Source organism: Lichenostomus cassidix, chromosome 1 (genome assembly GCF_008360975.1).
Source record: "Lichenostomus cassidix isolate B80296 chromosome 1, HeHo_3.0, whole genome shotgun sequence".
Taxonomy (NCBI): Eukaryota; Metazoa; Chordata; class Aves; order Passeriformes; family Meliphagidae; genus Lichenostomus; species Lichenostomus cassidix.
The window spans coordinates 32,711,310-32,737,975 of NC_139479.1; the positions used below are offsets into that span (position 1 = coordinate 32,711,310).

At 42.1% G+C, this 26,666-nt stretch overlaps 1 protein-coding gene across 3 annotated transcripts in view; it reads right to left on the minus strand.

The window, feature by feature from the left end:
• Nucleotides 1-26,418, minus strand: part of SLC9A7 (solute carrier family 9 member A7) — a 71,061-nt gene extending 44,643 nt beyond the window's left edge. The window contains exon 1 of one of the 3 annotated variants that reach the window (XR_014850890.1): nt 25,934-26,418. Coding sequence is in view for 2 of the 3 variants with exons in the window: in XM_085055827.1 (XP_084911953.1) it covers nt 25,934-26,213 (280 nt within the window). In the remaining variant the exon portion in view is untranslated. The remainder of the gene's footprint in view (nt 1-25,933) is intronic. The other 2 variants (XM_085055827.1, XM_085055835.1) reach the window with 2 other exon arrangements.
• Nucleotides 26,419-26,666: the final 248 nt, after the last annotated feature.

Genomic DNA, 26,666 nt, shown 5'->3' on the forward strand with positions numbered 1-26,666 from the left:
AAAATGGGAAGCAGTTTATGTTCAGCAGTGTAAGCACATAATAAATCCTCACTACATTTCAGTAAATTAATAAAAAAAAAATCTTATAAAAAGCTTTTTTCAACAGTAAAAGGAAGCAGAGGATGTCAATTTTTGAAGTCTGGAAGAAATTTTGGGGATATCCGAACCTTAAAATTCTGAATAACAGATTCAAGGTCATGCTTTGTCATTGCCTTAGGGCTATTTTAGATAAGGAAGTTAAGACAGTAAACAAGCGGGTAATTCTTCCTCCTTGTAGACAGACATAGCAGTATGCTATCAAGGGCATCTTTGTAATAAGAATTTTATTATTTTTTTCACTTTTAAAATAAGCCAAACTAAGCATAGTTTTGAATTTTAATAAACAGATCACACAAAAAGTTATTGGCACGCTGTGCAGAATCAAGTATCAAATTAACTTGCTGGCTCTGTACAGCCAAACACGTGTGCACTGTGCACTGGTGCCACCTCACAAGCCTTTGGCTCCAAAAACTCACAGGCATGAAGGGATCTAGTTGTTTTTCATGTTGTGTAATGTTAGTGTGATTTACGTACCTATATGTATAGCAAAATGGTAAAAAATGTATGAACTACAAGCCAGGCAAGTATGCTTTATTCTGTAATGCACATTTGTACTGATGATGGGGTTAAAAAACAGGTTCAAGGTAGAAAAAGAGTGATTTAAAAATATAGCTGTCAAGAGACTCAAACAAAAGATTGCTTTGGAATTTCAAAAGTTAGTTTCTGAAGAACTATTAAGTTTCACATACAGTTTTACATTTGCACAGGAGAGCTATAACTCCAGCAAAATGAGCTTGTTCCAAATAATTTGGAGGGACAAGTAGAGCCTATTTCAAGATGGAAACCACAGAAAGATGACTATAAATATGTGGCAAAATGATAGCCAGTAAGAAAAATTGCTGCTTGTATTCTCCCTAGAATCTAAAATTCAGAAGAGACAAAAATGAAGTTTAAAAGCATTAAAAAAAAAAAACAAACAACCTAAACACACACCCCCCAACCTGACAGCATCTATCAAACAGCCTGAACTGTCAGCCCTGCAAGAAGCTGCTGCCCAGTGGTAATCACATGTGGCCTGTGGCCCAAGCATGGGACTATGAGTCAAGGCTCCTGAGCCAAATCCCAGCCTCAGAAATGACTCAGTGAAAGAGATTGGACTAGCCACTGAAGACAATTTAAAGAGATAATCACAACTTAGAAGTGAAATACCACAGTTATAAGGGGCAGAGGTATTTGTCAGAGATTACAAAGGACAGAGAGTCTGCAACTAATCTCAACTCAGATGTTTTCAAGTTTAGTTACCACATAATCATTGTTTCATGAAACAGATGTAACAGAGCATTTGCTGTTAAATACTTTATAGACAACATTTTAAAAGCTCCTTTATACTTTTAAAAATATATGGTTCCCCACTCACTTATAAACCCAAGTAGTGAAAGCCATAGATGTACTAATACCACGGATGTTTCTAGAGGTGTGAGGAGCAATGGGCCATGAAGACACCAACCTCTGTCCCACGGTGGCTCCCTTTCCTTGCCTCACTCTGGAGTGACTCCCTGACCGAGTGCCAACTGCAACTGGTCCCACTCAGCTGTGGCAGGGGCAGACCTGAAGCATTTCTTTCAACACAGACTTCTAACACAGATGAGTAAAACCCCAAACACTGAGATTCTTTCCCCCAGGCACATCAGTGACCATGCTGGCAGGCACCAAGAACTAATAGCAGGACCAGCAGCAGTTTTATGGTGTATAATGGAAAGTTTTCTGTTTAATCCTTGTGTTCTGTTATGCTTTTTCTCCCATTTGCATGTTAGAACACTCAGCATATCTCAAATAGGAGGCCACAATTTCCTCAGTGTGTGAAAAATAATAATGTCAAATCTTTTGTTACAAAAAGATTTACAGCAATAGCACCTAGCTTAGGCACTAGCAAGAAATTAAGCTTTCCAGTTAAAAAAAAAAAAAGCCCAGAAAATAATTATCACCCCTCCTAAAGCTTCAGCAGAAGGAGTTATTAATCTGTCATTGCAAGGAGTCAGGCTTCAATCTGTAACCCAATTGAAATTCATTAAGCAGCAACAATCTCTTCGCTGACTGTCATTTAATTTTGAAGGTTTGACTTAAGGAGAGGAAGAAGGGGAAAGGGGCAGGAAATACATCCCTCTTGGTACAGTTTTGGGTTCAGAGATCCCATAATAGCTACAAGGAGTTTAGCTAAGTCTGTTTTCTTACTAGGAATATGTTGACATCCCTGCCTCAGACTTTTGCTCATTTGAAGCAAGTAAAACATATGTGTGGAGGCCTTCATCTAAAAACCATTTCTGGGAACTTCTGCTTAGGACAGGGGCCAAAACAAAGTCTTAGAAAAAAAATAACAGGAAGAAATTTGAGCAAGGTGAATGAAATAAAACTTCTCCTTGAGACAACTGAAAACATTCCAATACTTTTCTCTTCCCAAAGACCTTTTTGCACTAAGCTCTTCGTAGCTACTAACAACACAACTTTCTACATGTAGAAGAGACAAAGGTTTTAAATTGACTGAATTCTCAAGGAAAATAATTCTTTGCTGAGGCAAGCCCCATGTTCTGTAGCCTTGGGCAGAAAACCAACCAGCATGTAAAGATAAAATGGTTTGTGGCTTACAGAAAAATGCACTGACCTAAAAGACAGATATAGCAGCAAGATGACAGCTCTGGCTTTCTGTGATCATTATGTCTGACCATAGAAGCCTTGCTATTACAAAATCCAAACACACACAGTACAACACGAGACCTATCCCACCTCATAGAGCAGCCTGCCCCTTACAGTCCTCTCCAAAAGCAGAGCCAAGAAGCCACATGTTCCCTGTGCTTCTCCTTTCTGGGTGACTGCCTTGAGCACAGGCACTTCTTTGACCATGGCCTTCCCACAACCACACCACAATTCTCAATCCCACTGTATGTGCTTTAAACAACCAACCAAAAAACCCCCAAACAAACAAACCAAAAAACAAAACCAAACAACCCCCCCCAAAAAAAAAAAGACAGAAAATGCTCTTCTAGGACTTTATGGACAGCTGAACTGAGGAACAGAGAAATTTACTATTAATTATTTTCATATGTAGATCGAAATTTAAGCAGTTGTTTTAGTACCAACTGCAGAGGCCCACAAAAACCTGCTGCCACAGCCTGCAGTGCCTGACCAGTTTCATGACACTTTTGCCTTCCTGACTGATTCCCATGAGCTGCAGAAGAAAGAATGCACTCTGTGCTGCAAGAAAAAAAGCCATCCAAAAGCTCAGCCTGCTTACAAGCAGCACATTGTCCAGAGGTCCTACAGCTGCAATTCCTAACCTCCTACACAGCCTGTTACCACCCTCCTTCTTTCCTCCTAAATTGGTACAAGCTTTACCTTTTCCCAGCTGAGCTCACCCTACAGTTTCTGGCCACTAATGTCTTGCTCTGCTCCCACTACACACTGATGCCTCCTTGCCTGCTCCTGGCAGATCCCAGGTGCTGCTGCAGCCTGACATTTCTGCCATCCCTTACATCTTTTTTGGCATCAACATGGTGCCTGAGCAGTCATATCCATTTCATCTCTACTCTGCATTCCACCTCAACTCTAACCCCAGCATGTCTCACTAGTGGCACAGAAGTGGATGGGAACCTATGATTCCGTATCTCCTCCTAGGCCAAAGGTGTCAGCTGAGTGCTAATAAAATCAGATTTCCTAGAGATGAAGAGCAGCCAATTGTTGCTATATAGAATAATCTGACCCACTGACATCCTGGGCAGCTACTGACACCACAGGAGTTTGGTGCAAGACCTCTTGGCAGGACAGAAGAAAGTAAGAACTCCCTCCCAAAGGCTGATCCCACTTCTATGGGCAGAACCACTGTGCACTCCTTAAGCTTGCTCTTAAACAAGCCATTTTAAGTGCATAAAGCATATTTTTTATTTATGCTGTCTTTTGGCCATTCATTCCACCCCTCTGAATATTCTATTGAACAAATACAACCTCAAAAACAAACTTAAGAAATTCTCAGGTTGAAACAGGAGGTTTTGCCACACTGAGTTTCAACCCAACAGCTCTCAGCTCTACAGTAAAATCCTGGACATGTGCAAAATAATCACTATAAAGCAATTCTTGCATCCCAAGGTAGATGAGTACCCTATCAAAAAGATACCAAGCCAAAAGAAGGATCTTCATTTCACATTTTTCACACCACGGCACTTTCAGGGCAGTTTCAGATAATCATCACCAAAATAGCCTCCCAACTTCATTAAGTTCTTTCTCGTGATATGATTTATATGAATTCCAAAATATCCATTTTCAGCAATACAACTATGTCTAACCAGTTCCGTTGGAAAATTGCTTAAGTCAACTTGGTCTTTAAATAATTAACTGCACATGGTACTTACAAAAACCTGTGAATTTATACCTTTGCCACCAGAAGTATGAACACCTCCCACTTGACACAAAACTAGAGGACAGGGGATGGACTAATACACACACTCAGGAGGTAGCACAGAGGGTAGCAGGCCATGGAACCACACTGCTATTCACCGTGCCCATCCTTTACCTTTTCTGCGTACATGAGTTTAAATAACCTGCCATACTACTGCTCAGACGTGACTTTCACAGCCTTTTCTTTTCCCCTTGCCATTTAGATTTTTCAAGTAAAATACAGTATCAGCTAATTCTGGCTTCTATTCAATTTCACTTCTCTGAAGATACTCTTTTCTTAGTCTAAAAAAATGCATGACAGAATAATACAAATGTCAGGGACAGCAACAGGCAATACATTATAATGCATTTTGTCCAGCTTGCAATGGCCATCCCAAACCACAGAAAAAGTACCTAATTTAATCACAACATGCCTGTTAGGGCCCTGGTAACAGATAAGGGCAGGGTGGAGTAACCTCTTATCTATACATACTATTGTTTCATGGTTTTTTCTTCCTTCTTCTGTTAGTTTCAACTACTTCAGTGCTGAGACACTCCACATCCATCCACACTTCTCATGGAGAGAGCTACAGTCAGAGAACATGCAACTGGATTTTTATTTTTAAAGGTTATGTGCTAGTACTACTGCTTTTGGACAACATGGTTAAGAGATAGACAACTAATTAGATACTTGGGGAAATGCCTCTTGAAACATTAAAATGTACTTACTCCAAGATTTGCTACCATGTGAATTTTGAGGTTAAATGGCAGTGTATGTGAGCTTAATAATACCATCGCAGCACAAAAGCTGGAGCAGTAGCTAACACATAAAGACCTCAGATTTACTCCAGGAGAGGTAAATTGTCTAGGGCAAGTCAATGCAAGCTTCTGTTTTGCCTCCACCAAGCTCAGTTTTGGTACCAGCACTCTGTATACCTTGGCATTTAGGGAAGCCACTGGAAGTGGAGAATGGTTTTTGCCCAGAGCTAGCAGGAATCACAGCTGTCATCTCTTCCTCTTCCAAGCAGCCAAGTGTTAAAACGAAGGGAAACAAGCCTAGGATTTCCCATTTCTCCTCAAAGCACCAAGTCAGAAGATAAATAACTTTTCCTTTCAACCCACTGCTTGAGGCTTCCAGTTCAATGGAGCATTTTCAGCCCAAGATGATACTTTTTACACCTCAGAAGATATGTTTTAATATGTCTCAAAGCATTAGAGTTCATATACACCTCATAGGCAGACACTGCATCTCCTTTGTGCAGTAAGTGTTGCAAAAGCTACAGATGTGCTATAAATGAAGTTCATTTTTTTCAGACTCAAAGTCCCTGGTGCACTTCAAGAGAGTTCTGATTTAATGATTTGCCTTTTAAAAGACATTAGCAGTTTGCAAGAGCTCCCACACATTTATCTTTCAGTCTGTTCATCATGATGGGTGGAGAAAAAAGACAACTATGCAGCTGCAAACAAAACAAATCACAGTGTTGAAGAGTGAGCACCGACTTAAGCCTGACAAACAAATCTAAAAGTTCAAGCTCAGATTCAAAATTTACAGAGCTATTAGGAAAAAGCATTTACAGCTTGCAACTGTGATAACTACAAAGGAAAATAAGTGACCAAAAATTTACTCAAGCCTCCAGGGGAAAAAGAAAAAAGGAAAAAAAAAAAAAGAAAAAGAAAAATTACTTTTTTTCCCCTTTAGATGTGAGCTGAATGTTACTCACTAAAACCACTTTTGAGACCTAAAAAAAGCTACTTCCATGGGTTTAAAGACAGAAATGTTTTGGAAGACTTTTAGAAAACTCCCAAACCACATCATAGAGCTTTTCAATTTCAGCTACGCAGCTTCTTACACAAAAGTAATTCAAAATGTTATCAACTATAGCATGGATTTCCTTGGTGAAATACTCCAATGAAATGACATATACTTTTAATTTGTGCATTACTTGAGCAAGCAAATTCGGAGTACACGATGCAAAGAATGAACACTTTCCACTATAACAAGTCCAAGTAGTGGGAACTTGCAGATTATTAGCAATACTAGAAATTGACTCCTGTGTATACAAAGACAAAAACAGAATTAAAACCAAAAGTTTGGAATGAAAGAGCCCTTATGTTCACAGCTGTTGCCTAAACAAGTTTATTCAGGCTATATTTCTCGGAGATTCCCCATGGCTTTTTATTGGAGACAAAAACAAAAACTTGCCTAAAAACTGAGCAGGCTCAGCTGCTTTTTGCCAGCACATCAACAGACCTTTATGTGCTGCTTTGACTGCTGCCATTTCACTGAGAGATGTGGGTTGCCCCTCTCACTCATCTCCTGTGTTCCTTCTGGAAAAGTCTTGGTCCCAGTGAGCCATTCAGCAAGAAGCAGACAACCAGAACACACAGGCTGCAGCACTACCTGGACACTCCTCATTCTCATCCTCCTAAAAAGGCAACTTAAGACCTACCATAGCTCCCACTGATCAGGAGCAAACCCAATGTCTTGATGTGCTATACTAGGTATTTGTTCTGCTAGCTCCTTAAAAGTTTCATACAACAGGAGCATGGAGCCGTAAAATTGATTGTTGCTGTACCCATCAGACATGGTGTTGCAAGCACACCTCTGACTTTAAGGAGTCTGGTGAGAACTCCAGCAAAAGCACAAGGTGGTTTTTAAAAGCACTGCTCTCACTCTGAGGTTGGAGAGTATGAGGCTTATTAAATATTAAGGCCAGACAAATTGCAGAGATGTCAACAAGACTCAAGACTTTGCAATCCAATACTGACAGGCTGAGCAGTCTCTGTGGTATCCTCATCTAATATTGCTGTAAATTTTGCAAAAGGTGTGATTGCATAAAAAGTAACTTGATTTTTTTTCAGACAAGGAGTAGAAAATATTTCTGTCAGAACAGCATTTCAGAGTTCCAGTTTCTGAGGAAATGGCTCATAAAAGCAAGGCAAGTTCTGTCAAAAAAAAATTTGTATAATTCTGTCTTGCTAGACTTAAGTCCTATTCTTATTGATGCCTGTTCTTTAAAATAAATTTACTGTAAAAGATTAACTAGAGACCTCCATAACAGATTTTCAAAAGGGGATTAAGAAAAGTAAATAAAGACTTCTTTAAAAAACAAACAAACAAAAAGTTACAATAGTGAGAACAACTATTTTAGCTGTTAAAAGAATCACTTCCCACACTAGGGAGAAGAAAAATCCAAATAAAGTTATGAATATTTCCAAAGAGGCTTCCATCACAATTCATTGGGTTTTAAATATTAGAAACAGTTCTGTATATTTAGCTAGGCTTCCAGATTTACCTTGATCAAAACTACAGCACTTACTCATGGGACACCAGAAAACCCATGGATGCTGGAGTAAGGAGGGCACTGTGACATAGCTCAGGGAGGGAGGAAAAGGGCTGGATGATGGCAAACAGACTGACAACAAAGCAAAGACAAAAAAGCTTCCCAAGAAGCAAAGTGTAAAGAAGCTGTAACCAAAACTGCTTGGAACAGCATCCTCTGCTTTTTCTTTTCCCTCCATCACTGGTATAATTTCTTTATCATAACTCCAATAGCATGTTTCTGTGCAGAACACAATATTCTAAAGCAAATGGAAGAGTTCCACTCTGCACAAACAGCATAATAAATTTCATTTCAGTTTGATTTAGAAAACTGCTCTGCACTCCCAGAAATGAGCAGGAAGAACATGAGAACATTTCATTGGGTTAAACAGCTCAGAAACCCAGCCTCATTCCAACACATGCCTTGGATTTACCCTAAGATTAGACTTGCTACAACTCACAGAAGCTTGCTGTGCACTAGGATCACATCCAGTTTGTTAAAATTTGTTAAGGATATCAGTAAGGTGGGTCTCTCCCAAGAGTGACAAAGCCTTAAAGCAAAGCCATGCCATCTGCAGAGTTAGAGCCCAGGCTTGAGCCTATAAGAGCTTCCAAGTGATGCCAACAATCACAAGTCCCTCTTCACCAGGGGGTATGACTTGGCATTCTTGAACAAATAAATATTTAGGGGTTGGTTTAGAAGAGTAGTGGGCTTTCTAAGTTTCACTCATATATGAGAGCATACGTGGGAGCACAAGAATAGAAAATCCCAACTGCAGGCAGCAGAAAGGAAAAACTGAAAGGTTCAGTGAATGCTTTAGGTCTTGCTCCTTGCCATAACCACTCACCTGCAAGAAGTCATAGCAGTGCCCTGCAAACCCATCACAGGCTTTAATGATCATATGAACCTCAAGAGTAGCCATCACATTCCTAAAGAACAGGCGAAGGAAGGAAGAAAACTTTACAGAAACGTTACAGCTTGATATACCACATTCAAGCTCTCTTCTAGAGAGCTAACAAGCTAACAGGCACCACCACCATGAGTAAAGTAGACCTTTCAGGCCAACTGTTCCAGGTAACTTGCTATTTTGGATACACTATCTCCAACAGTATCTAGGAACTGATCCTCACTCTGCCAGAAACACAATATCTTTGAGTCCAAGATAAAGTACAAGTTGGACTGGTGCAGCTGAAGCACAGGTGACATACAGTGGCACAGAGATGATGATGCCATTTCCTAGAATGGACAGAAGCAGTGCACAGAGGTATCTGGTACACTTTCAGAGCATGAGTATGACAGTCATTACTTTTGCAGTATCCAAGCACCTGGTAAAATATCCTAGGAGTCCACATGAATATGGGATATAGTAATATTGGACATTGTTATTAAATTTTCTGTGCCAGAAGTAGCATGGAAGCTGGTTCATACAAACATACTCTACAGTGCAGTTCCTTCAGTGTGACCTGTCAAAATCATCAAGTAGAAACATGAAAAAATTTTATCTGTGACATGGCTATAGTAATACAAATCCAGTCTGACAGATAACAGCTGGCCAACTGATGTCTACAGAAGTGCAAATATTCAATTAATAACATCTATGAGCAATAATCACACATGTCCTGATGTCAGGAAATGCAGTCACACCAATTCCTGTCAAACCAGGGAACACACATACATTAGCAGACAACTGCAAAAAAGCACACCACTGTGTGCTCAGGTCTAGTACTAGCAAACATCCCAAAGATGGCAAGTGCATACAAAATAATTTCACTGAAAATCTGAAGAAAACAGCATTCAAAATATGCACTCTGTCTTCATCAAGGGGAAATCTTTTCCCCTTTGCTTGCTCACTTTCTTACTCTCTCTGAAACAGCTACTCTTAGTTTGCTATTCCAGGGCCTTCATACAAGAGCTGTCAGTAACAAACTACCACTAGCAAAATACTGTTCAGAGAACATTGTCTTCAAAAAGCACCATTAACATATGCCTCTTCAGTAGCTGTATCAAAGTCCCTGTATTTTCTTGTTGACTCAACCAGAATATATTCCCTAGTGCAATCTCAAAGGCAAGGAAACCTTTTTCAGACCAGAATATTAATACTGTGTGCAATAAATGACACTCAATGAAGTGCTGTGTTTTTGCTACAGCATTAACAGGATTTATATTTGGGTTGTGCAGTTGCTAAACCAGTTACTGCCAGTAGAATCAGAAGCCCCAGGCAGCCAAGACATGCCTGTGCCAGACACACAACTCACACGTACCCTCCAAAACACTTAAACAATTTCACTTTAATTCCCTGTTTTAAATTATATTTTACTATATTCCTATATTTTATCTACTTGAAGCATTGGTTGTAGTTGAACCGGATTGTCCCATCAGGAGCAAACAGTTAACATGAGATATTCCTTAGTTGTTCCAATACTGAAGCACTGGGAAGTACTGCATACTATCTAGGAGTACAGCAACTGCCCAGTGGTCATTTACTCCTGATTAACATTTTATGGAGAAGAGACTGTTATCACTGAGGATAAAACTGCTACAGTGCCTCATCAGAACACCATGGAAAAAGACCTGCATTTACCAACACCTAGCACATCAAGGGCAAACTGGAATCTGAAAGCACACAACTCTTGGTCATAATACTATTTATATTTGAGAAACACAGGGAACATTTCAGACTCCAGAATAAACTCTGATCTTCAGCCAGCACAGCAAAGTGTTCCTTGTTCAGTGCTCCTGGCATAGCGCAGTGCAGCATCCCACTCAGAATGGCAAGCACCTTTTTGATAAGACTTGTCTGATAAGACAAGCATAGCTAGCAATGGAAAGTAGAATTAGAATCTAAAATTACAAGCTTTCAGAGAGAAATAAACAAATCAATCACACTTAGGAAGAGAGACAGCATGTGCTGTACTAGTGTGTCTTGGAACATACACTCTGAGTACTCTACTGTGCTTTTAATAAAACGAGTATGTTACCCAATGCTAACATTTTTTTCAGCCCAAATACTCCACAATATACTGACAACTAAATAAATGCCCAGGACAATCTGCCCATTCATGACCGCTAGAGTTCATCATTCCCACTTATTCTTCATCCTTTGCAGATGCAGTAATCCTTATGAATGCAGGCTTTCTTCAGATTGTAAAGAATGGCAATAGGGCCATAATGAAAATCCATCCAAAGAAAATCCAACCTTTCAGAGCATGAACTGAAGATTCACTGATCTGTACAATAGTCAGCTAGAAAACATACACACCACAAACAAAACAGGAAAATGGTGGAAATCTAGTCAAAATGGGTTATGAAGCACTGCATCATTTAAATGCTCTATTTCAAAAACCACATGTGCTTCTGTATGAATGAAGTTGTTTCACAGTACCTTCTCTCCCAAATACACAGGAAGGCTACCTTTCCCACTTCTTTTTATTAAGGGATCAATAACTCACAGAAAGAAGGAATGACAAAAATAAAAAGAGGTTACAGATATGCTGAAACGTTGTCGCAGGTATTGTGGAGTTTTTTGCTGCTTCTGTACAAAAGTATGTTCATGTCAGGTCCTGACAATGATGTGTTCTGAAGCTGCAGCAATTAAAATAGTTCTTGAGAAAATAAAAATTATTGCTGCAATGCCTATTCATGCCAAGGACCTCAGAGAATTACTGCTTCAGTGACCCTTTCCTCTGTAGCAGGCAAAGCAGCTTCACAGTGCTTTTGCTCAAGCCCAACACAAATAAAAAAATTTCTCCCAAATTCTAAAGGTAAATTACACAATTGCAAACGCAACCCAGTAAAAACACATCCATTGCAATTTTTCTTTGCAAAGCTTTTAACAAGCTGTATCAATTTAAGCAAGAGGAATTGTTATTAAACATGAGCAGGTTAAGCAACAATAAGTGGGAGATCAAATGGGATAACTGCTCCTTACAGAGAAGTGTTAACCTAGCTATTAGACTCAGGTATAGAGAACCAGTTTGGGGATTGGAGCTAATTATCCTGAGAAAGCAAGCAAACTCTTCAGCCTACCATTTTCTTGCGGAGTAAACAGCTAAAATATTTTTAAAGGAACAGCAGAACTTTGGGGATGAGCACAGCATTATCGTTGCTTCCATAATGTTTCAGGTTATGATATCCAGATGGGTGCAGGAGAAAGTGTCATATTTGTTATAAAAGCAAAGCATTGACAAAAGGTGTGCCCAATTGCTCATGCTAAATCCTGGCAGACTGAACTGCCAGATCATTGGGAAAACACTCAGACTGTCAGGCTGCCAAGTTTTAGACCACAAACATAACAACTAAAAAACAATTGGCAGACTATATCACTACGTATATAAAATCGACATATTCAGTATCCTGCATAATGACTGGGAACTACTGAAATATTTGCTTTGAGGACTGGATTCAACTTTGATTAATCTCTGATTAAGATCATATATTCCAGCAGTCTAAGTGGAAAATTTACCATTAAATTCAACTGAAAGTTTACACGGTGTGCCACAATTCCTCTGCCACAATAGTAACTAAAAATTTTCACCAAATCAAACAGAAATAAAGAACTGAGAGGATCTTGCAACATGAGTAATGTACAAAATGCCTAATATGAAGACACTTGCGGCAAACACCAAAAACCCCACAATGGATCCAGGAAACCCCCATTGTTTTAGCAATACTCATGACACCCTTGAAAAAATTTAGTCAGCTCTTTTTATAACTGTTGACTAGGAAAAAAGAGCACAAGAAGTCACTTCATGCCTCTTTGCCAGGTTAACACTGAGCCATGGGGAAAGGCACTCCAGCACCCCCACACTCTCTAACTCATACTTCTCCCATAAGAGGCATGGCAGCCTGCCTGCTTTGCATGGCTGCTATAAAGAAGAAAATACGGATGTGCTGCAGGCATAGGTAGATATGCAAAATCAGATCATGTCTAACCTGGGCCCTGTGTGTCATTGTCATTACAAGTGCAAAGAGCATGCACAGCATTGACTGCTTCAGAGTAGAGGTTCCGCTTTTCCTGGAACTGTAAAGACAACACTGAGAAGTCACTGAGTAAGGACAGAATCACAGCTCATGATCTGAGTTCAGCAGTGAGTTTCCCAAGCACTCTTGAGCAAACTTTTCCTGTTGCGTACTTCAGATCTAGTATTACTTTCCACCTTTAAAAGGCTAAAATTAAAAGGTTTTACAATGCTTGAATACTTTTGGTATTTCATAGAGCTGTAAATACGCAAACACACACTTTTTCCATCCCATATAAACACACAGTGATAAAAACCAGGTTTTCACTTCAAGCTGATGAGCAGTAGTAACACAACTATTCCCCTACTCCCTGCTATCATACTATTCCTGTAGGTGTACCAAGCAAGGAGGACTACAAAGAAAAAAAAGCAGCAGCATAAACAGGTGACTAAAAGCATTTTTAAAGGCTGAGCAATTTGCTTGTGGTGGTTCAGAGATGGTGCAACTGACACTGACTTCTGAAAACCTTTGTCACTATATACCTCAACAGCCTAATAACCCCAGTCACAGCCAGGAACCCCCTCCCCACTTAAGTTCCTAAGAGAAAGTGTTCTTTTTCAGGATTTCCTATTTATTACATCAAAGACTTTAGGCTTCTGGATTGTGACCCACAGACTAAATAGAAAGGTTAGACAAATAGCACAAGGAAAACTAGATAAGTAAATCAGAACATTTTTCTTCTTTGCAAGAAAGCTTCCAGTTTTTCAGTCATTGATTTGCCACACATAAAAGAAATTCATATTCCCCCCCTCCCCAGATATTTCTGTCTTCTCATAGTCAGCATCTCAGTCCACTTCAATAAGACTGACTGAGTCCTCTGCCTTCTCCTTAGCTACATCTCTCTTTGCATACACAGTTCAGCCAAGCATTTCTCTTTGGGGTACCTGTTGCTGCAGGAATCTGTTCTGCAGCTTCTTCTGGGCAGGTTAGGTGACTTCTTCAGTACTGGTTGACCTCCTGCTCACTGAAGCTTACAACAAAACTGCTTGATCCTCAAGCCCATCAAACCCTAAGTCACAGAGAAATCTTCCTGGCCAATACAACCACTTGTCTAACAGAACATGTCCTGCAAACATGACATCCCAGTAGTAACTCCTAGTCTGAAAAAGTTGGCCAGGTCAAATTACAATATGAAAATTATCTTTATTCCAGACATTACAGATATTTTAAAAATAGGATACTGTTTTCAAATTAATTTTACTTAATTTTGAAGCCCAGCATTACGGAATGGACCTCTGGCAAACAGCTGCTAACAGAAATGAGAAATGTCTTCCCAGTCCTTTTTTACAGCTCCAGAACAACCTCCTGGTTGCACCAGTTCACTGCTTCCATACCACAGAAGGCCTGTTCGAGCAGCAATTTCCCATAAATCTGCATTTGTCAACAAGCTGCTGTTCCATGTTTCTCAACCAGTAAGGCAAATACAAAGTAACAGATAAACCAGCTACAGTAAGAATGGTTAAATTTAGGAGTATACTTAACTATTAACTTAAGGTGTATCAGCTTTCCATTGGTCATATATTTAGCTCAGTACATGATTCATAGGCTTTTTATATTCTCCATGCAGCATACACTCAGTTTATGTACCAGGACAACAGAAAGAAGAACCCAAATTTTAGCTGCCAAGTTTTTCTGGTGTCATTAAAAAGTACCATATCCACATGTGAAATGGTGTATTTCTATACTAAATCAAATGTGAAGAAATACTGTTTCCAATCAAGTGAAGCATCAAAAATCTGTCTCTGTGCTCAGATAGAGTATTACACAAGAACAGGCTATTCTGGAAAGTGAGCAATTCAGCCCTGAGGAGTGCATGTTGTGTGTGGGTGCATACACGTGGGTCAAATGTGATCAGTTCAAGGATCAAAAACACCATGCATGTATTGCATCATTTGGATTCTGGTACTTTGACATCATTACAAAAGCTCCAACTATTGTTCTTATGCATTGCCCTTCTCTATGGGTTCTAAACATTTCGAAGTTTTAACTTACTGAAAAACTGGTCTTTTTACAAACTTGTTATAAATTTGTTACTTGTAATAAATGTTACAAATTAACTCAAATTTCCTTGCTCACTACTCAAGGAAAACTCTATAACATAACCCTGGTAGTAAATAGTCATCAATGGCCCAGGTTTTCTTCTCATAACTGTGAACTCCACACTTTGCTCATGAGTTGAACTTAAAGTCTTTGTTTAAAGTGTAAGGACTAAAAAGTAGGTCTTGCTCTTGGACTCAGTCTATTAGCAAGTTAAGAAATGTTAGTTTGATTCTTGTTATGATTAAATGGTCCTAGAGATAAGGGCATCTTTGTTTTTCACTTTACTGAGGACAGCTGAGAACACAGCAACAAAGCAAGAGAGGGTCAAGGAGAAATTTTCTTGTAATAAATAGCAAAAGTTTATTCTGAACAAAATTGTCCTGTGCCTTGAGAACCCGAACATCAAAGGAGCCAATGTTGCAATGAAAGCCTGGACTGTAGCTGTGTAGAGAGACATAGGAATTCATACCTTACTCATATGTTACCTAGAAATAACTTACACAGCTCAAACAGCTTACAGACGAACACAAGGCACAGGCCGTTTCATTAGTGGTCAGGAGAACCAGTCACAGTGATGAAGACTGTGGTAGCAGGATGAAGATAAAAATTACAAGCTATTCCAGCCATTGTGATCTTGAGCCAACCCTCACATTCCCATGAGGCAGGGAAGTGAGCAAAGGTCTTTCGTTTCAACTGGAAAAAAAAGTAGGTCTGATGCATGGAGAGGAATCCAGGTCATCAGCATTAAAATAAGCTATTGGATGCACCATGGGGAGAAGTGAAATAACAAGGAAAGAGTAATGTTAGGAGATTCCCACAAAAAAGCAGGCAGTCAGCATAATGCTATTTCTAGGAGAGCTAAAAGACATGACAATAGCAATACCCACAGGAACCACTGGAGAGCAAGATTTACGTGTCAGCATCATGCGAATGAAGAAAGAGGAGCAAAAGGAGGCTAAAAAAATTTGTATAGACATCATCCACCAAAAACTGTGGGGGGCTCAACTTTCTCTCAGAGCTGTGGTAGAGGTAGCACATCTTGCAGAAAAACAACTCGTGGCCTGGTAACAGAGAAGTAAAGACAACCTCTGAATTTGGCTTGTGAGCCCAGCAAACCAAATGCTTCACAAGCATATTTTGGGTTTGCTTGTCTGGTTTTGGTTTTAAGAATGTAACAATAAGTCTAAGCAGTACCTAGAAGATTGAGGCCCTGATGGGGGGCCTTAGCTTCCACAGGCTAAGAATAAAGTGATCATAAATGCAAAGTAGATTGTGCTTACACCTCCTGCCCCAATCTTTCTGTCTTTAGGAGAGGGGCTATATCCTATGTACAAACAACAAAGAATGCAAAGTTTCCCCTATCCATAATTAGGGTTGACAAAACACTATCTAACATCATAAGCATCTGATGCAATGAGATTAGATATTTGTGTTTGAACTACAGAGATAAAAAATGTAACTGTCCCATCTTTTATACTTTGGAAAAGATCCCAAAGCCATTAGGATCGAAAAATGAAAATGTTGAAATAAGTATACTCAAGCATTTGCCAGCAAAAGCAATAAACCCTTTTTATGGTTCCCTGAGGAAATGGGGGACATAATCAAGTACTAAGTATCACCAAGATATCTATGTTGACATTTCCCTGTTTCATGAAGGCACATGTATAATCAGAGTATGCTGCAATTATATTTTGTTACTGCAGATTAACAAGCAGATCATCATTAGGAAATTGCTAACTCTTCAGTCATGCAGTACTGAGGAAAAGATTGATTTTATATCTATGAATCTCTAAAAATAATCAGAAAAAGACTCTGTGTGTGTGTGTGTGTATACACATTGCTTTAGCACATGTGAACATGCTGAAAGAAGGTTAAAAGTCTCTAAATATAAAAATCAACTTCATAGACAAATTTTTGCCAAGTCAGACATACTGCTGTGCAGAGATCAAAAGCAATAAAAGTTAGCCTTGAAAGAGCATCCTGGCACTCAGTTGCCTATATAAAAGTCTATTCCAGCATTAAGGTTATTTCATACACACCAACACATCTTCAAAATACTCATTTTCTTCTAAGAATGATTCACTGTAACCAGTGCCTGGTGGGGATATGTTCCCTGTAAGACACTAGTAATGCAGATAGGTATGACAAAGCCACACCTTTCATGCTGTGCAGCAGCATAAAGATGACTGTCAAAGTATAACCCTTCAAGACAAACTGAACAAGCAGAAGTGCCCACTTCAATTTTGTGAGCCAGAAGAGGATGCTACAGCCAACCCTGCCAGGCATGTCTGTGAAAGGTCACTTACAGTCAGCTTCCTCTTCTCTTAATAGATAACATTACATAATAATCAACTAAAATATCAAAGATAACCCAGGAGAAACAATCAGGTGGCACTTCCCAACAGAAATAAGCCTTTACACCAGTTTTCATTCTCCATGTTATTCTTGTGTTTTCCAGACAGTGCAAAACTGCAGTGTAGCCAGTGATGCCAACTCCTCACACTGCTTCACATCTCCTGTGAATGCCCTTTCCACCCAGGAACCATATTTCCCCCAGCTAGCCAGGGAGCCCTCTGTGTTTGCCACTTTAAACTCTTCTAGGGAGTTCAACTTCTAAAAGCTACCTTGAAAGCATCAGTTACACAGCAAAGCTAAAAGCCAATTAAAATAAGTTGGTATTTCAAGCCATGAATAACCATTTTAATTATGGTGTCTAGTAGCAAACACAAGTACAGCATGAATTGTATTCTCTCAACCACTTTAAGCTATCAAAGCTAATACAGACCACTTTCAAAGATGCCCATACAAAGGCTCTACTTCTCCAAATGTAATTTTTCTAATACTTCACAGTAAGTAAAAGTAGAGTTGTAGTTCATGTACTAAATCAGCTAGATCCTGAGACTGCAAATAGCAGTGTTGTGTATGCTAGGAATGTAAATACCTGGTCTATACTCAGCAGAGTTTTGGATGGGACAAGAGTGAGTTGTATTTTCAAAGATGGTAAAGCAAGTGCTCTAACTGCAGTAGAAGGTGGATTCTGCAGCTAAACATTAACAATTCACTCACTAAGAAGGCATTTTAAGAAGAACAGTCAAGTCCTCTCATGGATAAGGAAAATCTTTTCAGGAGAAAGGCCATTACACAGTCAGTAAATACAATGGAGGCTGACACAAAGGAATGAGAAATAAGAAGGATTGTGCAGCAGTAAAACAGCAGCAGAGAGGCATATGGCACTTAAAATGCAGGTGCCCTTTCACTACTGAAGGACTTGATATCAAGTGCTAAGAAGCCTATGTGTGGGAGAAATAATTTCTTAGAATTAGTGTGAAAGCAGATAGCATTCATTCTAATGGATTCTGAGTAAAAACCAAAAGCTAGTCATATCCATGTGGGATACTTGCTATTTTTAAACTATCATCAGTTATAACATCATTTTGTCAGTATCTCATATTCAAAGCAATGGCAAAGGTCAACAGCAGTTTTCATATTTAATCCAATTCTTGAATTAATGGAACATCATCTGAGCCTTGGAAGCAATAGCTACATGCACAGTGTGTTGGCACCACTCGTGGACACAACCTCACACATAGGTGACACCAAGCCACACAAGCAGCTTTCTCTTCAGCTAGCTACTGATGGCAAGAGATGCAGCTGCACACACCACACTTCCATAAACAGCACATAAAAGACTGTCATCTTATGCACAGACAAGTTAATTGCATTTTAGAATACATTGGTACCGTGCTCCTTTGTTTCCATCCCTTTTTTTGTCAAGAATAGTCCCCTGACTACATAATGAAAGAGCAGGAGAACACATCAAAATTACTTAAAAAAATAAGATAGGATTGAGGATATTTCTTTCTAAGTCAAAGTGAGAAGTGAAGACAGTTATGGAGGGGCATGGAATTCTGAATAAGCAGACCACTTTATTTAAACATTTCCACAAAGCCAGCACACCAAGGTGTCCATTCATCAGACCCCCAGCTTTGCTGTTCAAACTCCTCCCTCCAAGGAGCGTACAAGGTAACAGAGGAGGAATCACTAATACACTCATAATGTGCACTTAAAATATGAAACAGGTATTTTGGTGGCTTCATCTGCCTTTAAAATTACCTACTACACACCTGTTTCAACAAGAAAGGCATTTTGAAGAAAGCTCCAGAGAAAGTGGCAGCTGTGGAGAAGTAGCCCAGACTACAGCAGACCTGCAAGTCCCACCACTGTGGCATCAGGACCAGGACCCTTTGGTGGCAGCAGATCTACCCATTGCTAAGCCATCAGGGATAGCAGTGTAGCCAAGTCCACAGACACTCCTGGCAGCAGTGCTGCACCCACAAGAGCTCTGCCAGGATGGGGCTGTGATCCTTCTCCATGCATCACTCACACACACATGAAGGAGAGAAGAAATGAAGAACTTACACCCAGCCTTTTAAAGGAACTTGAAATACCAAAGCTGGGAAGAAAGCACAGAAACCACACATCTCCTCTGGCTAAGAGCTCAGTTCATCTCATCTCCTCAACTTTAATTTAGAAGGAGTCTTCACATCTTTCTCCCCAGTAAAAGAAGAAAAAAAAAAACAACCCAACAATTTCTTTCACCATATCTCTCAAATGTCTTTAGGTACTTTTAAAGTAAAGTGAATTGTCTGATTTCAGGGCATGGAAAAAAAACAACCAAACCGACAACAGTTTCCTACAATTTTGCTTTTCTCCCTTCACACTCAGTTAATTGCAGGCTGAAGTGCTTTTTAATAGGGGAGAAAAAAGCAGGGCATTTTAGCTAAATTACCTATCTCTGGTAGACATAGAAAATGTCTGAACTGCTGAGAATGACTGTGTATTCTTTGCAACACTAGTAAAAAACCCTTTAACATAAATAACCTCCTAAAAATTGCTTGTATCACGTTCTTTCAATGTAGAAACCACTTAGTCTAAAACACAGGGAGAAAGGCTATATTCAGTATTTAAGGGGGATAAAGCTTTAATCCTGAGTCACAAATAAGTAATCTGTGTTGGGGGGGAAAAAGTAAGTCTACAAGCTGGTATTTCTGGCTGTCAGCTTGGAAACAACAGACTTGAGTTAAATACTGAGGCTGTCTCTTGAGCACACAAGGACAGCTCAGCAGCCCAGTGCTGGACTCACAACACTCAGCATGTAAGCAAGGAGAGAGCATCCATGATACACAGCACCTCTTAAAGGCCTAGATAGAACTGCAATATATTTTTACTTCTTGCCCCTAACAGGCCAAGATACATACTTCTGGCTGCAAAGTGTGTCCTATACCTTTTTCTTTTTTTTTTTTTTTAATAATGGTGGAGCTGAGGTTCAGCTTCAGATATCTGGTTTCTAAATCAGTTGACGGTGAAGCTGCCACCTCCACCTAATGGAGGAAATGGTTGTTCAGATAGCAGTGGATGGGGGTGGAAACATCTTACCAGAAGCAAGAGAAAGGTTGCACCCAACTCTGTACGATGTTTTGAGCTACTCTACAGAGCTGATTGGTAAGGGGAGATCAGCTTTCAGCAGGAAGGACTGGGGAAAAGGGCTGCTATGCATCCACAAAGTGAGGTTTGTAGGGGCTGAGGCTACAAGAGGATCACAGCTAGCTGAACCATGACAATTTTCTGTCACAGGGAAGCCAGCCTTCCCACCACTGCTTCCAGAGCTACCTATGTGCACTGCAGGAAACTATCCTGGCTTGCAGTCAAGGCCAATCCCTCAAAAAGGGAGAATTTGGGCAAGTCAGAGGCAAGGCTTACATCTGTTTCCAGCTGTGCTGGGAGCACACACAGCAGAAGTCTAAAGTTCTCTCTAGTCACTCTATTAGTGAGCCCAGGACACCCAGTATTAGAAAGGTGTTTCACAGGTTGCACAGATACACCTAGATGTTGCCCAGGACTAGTTGTACAGGTGACCCAGAAGCACTTCCTGCTGTGTGGGTAATTGCTGTGGGTGAAGGCAATTTCAATGTTCAGGTGTTCTAATCTTTCTATAGCACAGGAAGTGAGAAAGGCCTATTAAAGATGCACTGCAAAAGAATACACAGCCATAACCACTTCTGTTCAGCACAACATTTTTAATTAAATATCTAAAAGAACAGTATCTGAATTGTTCATTCTGCTTGAGTTAGCAATTACAGTACATTACAGAAAATTTACAATGCAGTATTGTGAAATCTAGAGAAAAGGTTACACACCAGTTGCCACAAAGATTTTTGTTAACACAGCCAAGGAAACTTTCCCTATCACCTTTCTGTGATCATCTTTAAAACAAAGGCCTACTTTACCAAGGAGAAAAGGAGACAGGTGGGAACCCAGACCTGATCAAACCCATCCACCTCTTCCCAAAAACATAGACCCCCAAAGGCTAAGAAGCACTGAGATAGGGACACCATCAGCACCTGAGAAGTAATTTTGGGAATCCTGTTGGACTTGATAGCTTTTATATACTTCCTCACCATCTCCTTTTCAGTTTTCTCATCTGCACCAAGAGCAGAAGCTACTACAGTAGCTGCAGTTGCTCTGCATCTACAGAGCAGTTCAGTCCTTGTGTTCTTTCAGGGAGAATCAATGGAGGACCTGTTTAGAGACATATTTCTATTGCAAAGTAGCAAAGAAAAATTGGAAGTGGCTCCAAAAGAAATCTTCTGAAGTGGACAAAGGAAAACCTCAAGTTCCTACAGGGCCCAGACAAGTGCACCATTAACCTGTCATGGAGCCACCTCACTGTGACAACAAACGTGTGCACCAGACATCAGGTTACGTCCCCTCAGCTCAGCACACCCCAACCAACACAACCAGAGCACTCACACAGCAGCAGAAGGCAGGCAGGCAGGCATGTGAGCTCTGCAGTATTACAGATCTGGCACCTGTTTGTGATAACTTTCTGATTCAGATGAGAATTGCAGTACATGCAGAGGAGCACCTTCCCCCTTCAGCCTCTGCCTGGCTCCTGCAATTACATGATGCTGCAGAGCAGTGCCAGCTTTAACAGCCAGGTATGTCAACAAAGACTTTCTCGCACAAAAGAAATCCAGGTTGCCATTTCCCTCTTCTTTGGCTTATGCCAGTGATCAGAGGGTATTCTGGTCCTGATTTGACAAAACTTCTCATGAAGATTAATTAAACAAACATAAAAATTAACTAATTTATCTTAATTAATTACACTGCCCTTATAAAAACAAACAAACAAAACAAATAAAGAAACAAAATCACTGCCCTAAGGACCACAGATGAATTATACTCCAAAAATATTTTAGAAACACCAGCAATTTATAAGCTATCCAACCAACCCTGCCTGAAGAGCAAATCTGAAATACGTTTAGGTTGATAACAAATATATAGCATTTCTTCTAAATTTCTCTCACAAGAATAATTTATAATTTTTGCACTGAGTCACGGGCCATAAAGAAAGCTTACAGAAGAGATTTGTATTACAATTAAAACATACTGAGCAGCCGAAAAAATTGAGCAAGACTCACTTTGAAAGCCTGTAATGAAGTGATTTAAAATAATATTCAGGAAGAACAAGCAGGTTACCAGAGAAAGGATAATGTTCTCAAAACTGGGTGCTCAGTTATGATCCTAAATCTAGTATTACGAGGCTTATGTCAAAGTGGCTTATTAAAAACCAAGACTGACATTATTTTGCTGGCAGTGGAGATGAGTTAGGTCATCTCTAGCATGTGTAGATAGATATTAAAATTGTAACAGAGAGCACTGTAGCCAGATGAGCTAAAAATAGACCTTTTCTGTATGTACTCTGTGGATAAAGAAACTTGGTCTGATACAGAGTATTCCAGAACAGATATAATACTTTTATCCTGAACATATACAGCTTCTCTCTCATTTCTGTTCCTCAAAAGGTAATAGAAGTATTATATTCCTCTTCACATACAATTTTGCTTTCACGGTACCCAAGCCCAGTTTGCTTTTAACTTTTATCTGCAGCACTAGCACACGTGGCCCACAGACATTCCAGAACAACCCCACAGACAAGAAGGTACCTGATAGGACAGACACCTGTGCTGATTCATGGGTGGCCAGTTGCCTGAACTACCACGTATGAAAAGGGACAAAGTAATTGCCTAGTGGCAAATCCAGGGAGTGATATCCCTGGATCTGCTGGGAAACATCTACATATCCAGATGGCTGCCTCCTAAGGAGCAGTACTGGGGGCCACCAGCACTTCCCACCCATAAGTCCACCCTGAGCTGTCCAGGGCCATGGTGTGTGTCCTGTTGCTCCCTACCACAGGGTGACACTTCTCAGCAGACAATCAAGAAGCCTGCAAAACAAAGTTGCCATTGAATCTCTTCAGGAAAAACGTGTCTTGGAACACTTTATCCTCCAACTCAGACCAACAAATGAAAAGCAAGCATCCCAATCATTGTCACAAGCTGACTTACATGTGATGGCAAAGTTTCGATTCCTTAATTTCCCTGCTGCGGATTGGTGTTTGCTTGGGCTGTATTGTGTTTTTTTGTTTTTTGGGTTTTTTTTAATTCCTCCATAATGACTTTTATTAGCAATACTGTTGCTGGAGCAGCTGATATTTGCTAGTATTTAACTTCTACAGAGCAGCACCCTTGTTACAGTTTCCACACTGGAATTCAATTGTATTTAGCATTTTATAAGCCAAATAGATGCTTGTGCTTTTAGGACTACAAACTCTGGTTGACATATTGCCTTACCATTCTGTGTTTAAGACAGACTGATCAAACATATGCACTTTAAATACATATCTAGTTCTTTTTTTAAGTGCATTTCTCAGATAGCAAGTTATCAGCAAAATAGAAACCAATCTATCAGTTTAACCGCTGTCTTTTAAGCAACAAGGAAGGAAGATGAGACTTAAGCCCAGTTATCAGCAGTATAACAGAAAGCTACTATGCCACTTGCTGTGTTGTTTTCTTTGTTCAATAGAAAGTCTGTGAAACGCTTCAGTGAAGCCAGGTCTCAGCAGAGTTTTACCAGCATGGAAGCTAACCATGTTAGGTAGGAATTGAACTCACTAAACCTGTTTCCTAGTGTGTTTGCCATCACAAGGTAAGAGTCAGTTTGTCTGGGAGGGAGAAGAGCATGACCAACCATCCTGACCAACACTGGGCATTTTGATATACTAAAGGGACTCGTTTACAAGGCAAGTGTATGGGGGAATCATCTATGAAAGAAAAATTATTTAGAAGAGGGGACACCTAGAAAATGCAATAGTTTGAGTTTGAGTCAATCATTCTTTTTTTTAACGCTGCCAGTGGGGCTGAAAATATATAGATAGCGTAAGGTCTTTGCTAAGACAAAATTTTGGCATTTGTACATTAAATTGGGAACCTAACACCACTTTCACAGATCAGGAACTGCGTGTTACAGTAAACTAATTTGAGTTTAATGAGAGGCAGAAGCTCTTCAGTTGAACAATTTCTCATTTCCCACACATCTCATCAAAACACATACCCAAATGCCCTTGATGCCCTGACACTTGCATTGCATGCATTAGCACACCCACGTACACAAGATTTTCAGTATAAACTAAGCCACTGAAATGATCATAAAACACCATAAATCAACTTTCTGAAGGTGACAATGCTAGGGTAATACCTAAACGTCCTCAATACTTCCTTACCCTGTCTCTTTTCCGATCAATACAGACAGTTAATCTACTGTCTCCTGGGCATTCTTCAGCTGCTAAGCATTACCATGCCAGTGCATAACTTAGTTATATGCCCCGTTGTTAATTTGTCGGTTTTCAGCAATGAACATATGTGAAGCACACAGCAATGCAGCAAAGAGATCAGTGACTAAGAGCAAATTGGGATGGTTTAAGGGAAGCATCAGCAGAGGAAAATTCCACTGCTTTGCAAGCAATCACATAGCTCTCAAGAGCAGTAGTACTCATCGGGGAGGAAACGCTTCACTCTCCCCCTCCCCTGGAGTGCTGAATTTCTCATGTGTGTTTACCCTCGATATGCTTATGCCGACCAGCATCGGGCAGGTGTTTCACACGGTTCAGCAGGAATGGATTCTGCTGGCGAAGGAGAAGAAGTGCCCCGGGCGCTTATGGCAGGAGCCAATCACCAGCAGACAAACGATTTTTCAAATAGATGGCTGCTCTTCCCCACAACCCACTGTGCTCTGTGCAGCCAACTGCGCACCGAATACAGCCGCGGAGTTCCCCGCGGAGCCAGGGCTCTGCATCCCCAGGTCAGGCTCACCTGCCAGGCTCTGCGCCAATCATGCACAACACCAGAGAGACCAGACCAGCACCATTAACATTATCCAGCAGAGCCCGGCACCTCTGGACCATCAGCCCCACAAAAGCAGTGGGGAAATACAGCTTCTCATAAGGGATTTACTTTCCCTTTACTGGCATCCACCGAGGAGACGGGTCTGGAGTGGGCGAACTCAACTGAGTACAGCCCTCGTTCCACCAGGAGGGCTCGGGATGAGCCGCGGGCAGTGTCAGGGTGTCTGCTGTCACTGCGGTCAGCCGGGAGCCGCAAGCGCGGGCCGCCGGTGACAGCAGCGCGCCGCCAGCCCGGGAGCAAACCCGGAGGCTAAACACGCTCCTTTCCGCGCCGTGCGGCCACAGCACGGCGAGGACAGCGCGATGGCGCTTTCAAAGGCATCGCCGCGATGACCTGCACGGCCCGGCACTCCACGCCGCTGGAAGCACGGCCGGAGAGCTGCCTTTCTGCGGCGGGCAGGGTCAGCGGAGCGCTGTCCCTGGCAGCATGGCCACGGCGGCGGGGCGCACCTTCCCGCAGGACACCGCTCCGCTGCCGCACCGCAGGCTGCGCACCGCGTGTCCCGCCTCAGTGTCCTTCTGTCCCCAGCCCCAGGAAAGGCGCCGGAGAGGGGAGGGGACCCAGGAGCAGCGGCGGAGACGGTCGGGCTCTGCGACTCGGAGCTCCCCCTGCCCTGGGTTTGGCCTACCCGGGCGCTGCCGCCCGCCAGCCGCAGCGGCTCGGTGCTCCTCCGGCGGCACGGAGGGGCGCGGCAGGTACCGGGCCTGCCACCGCCCCCGCCCCTGGCGGCACCTGCCGGGGCTCACAGCGGGGCTGGGGCGCGGGCGGTGCCGCGGGACTCACCGTAGATCATGGCCAGGCCGGTCTCGTGGAGGAAGCGGACGCGCCGGTGCTTGAAGAGCCAGATGGTGAGGATGGTGAGGGTGAGGAGCAGGATGAAGGTGAGCAGGCTCACGCTGTCCTGCCGGTGGCTCTCCTCCGCCTCCTTCTCGGTGGCGAGCTCCTCCATGGCGCTGCTGCTGGCGCTGCTGCTGCCGCCGCTCCGCTCCGCCGCTCGCAGCCCCCCGGCCGCCAGCAGGAGCAGCAGGAGCAGCGGGAGCGGGCGGCGCAGGGGCTCGGCCATGGCTGCGGGAGCCGGGATGCCGCGGCGCCCCGTTCCAGTCCCGCGGCGGCCCGCGGGCACTGCCCACCGCCCGCCCGGCCGGCGGGGGAGGGAAAGAAGGCCGGCGGGAGGGAGCGGCCCCGCCGCGCAGGAACCCGCCCGCCGCCGCCTCCCCCGGCCCCTTAAAGGCGCAGCCCGCCGCCGCTCGCCTCCACCGGGCAGCGAGTGCCTGCTCGTCCGCCGGGAGCTGGCGGTGTCGCTGCTTCCCCCGTGCCCGGCCCGGCCAGCCCCGCCCGGCGGAGGTGAAGGGGTGGGTGAGACCCGCCGTGGGGCTGGTTCGGCTCCGGCAGCTCCAGGTGCCTCGGTGCCGCGGGCAGCGCTGCGGTGCCGGTGCCGCTCTCCCTCCCCGCGGTGCAGAGCGAACCTGTGAGCTGCTCTTACACCGGGGCGGTCTTGGAAATCATCACCCCAGAG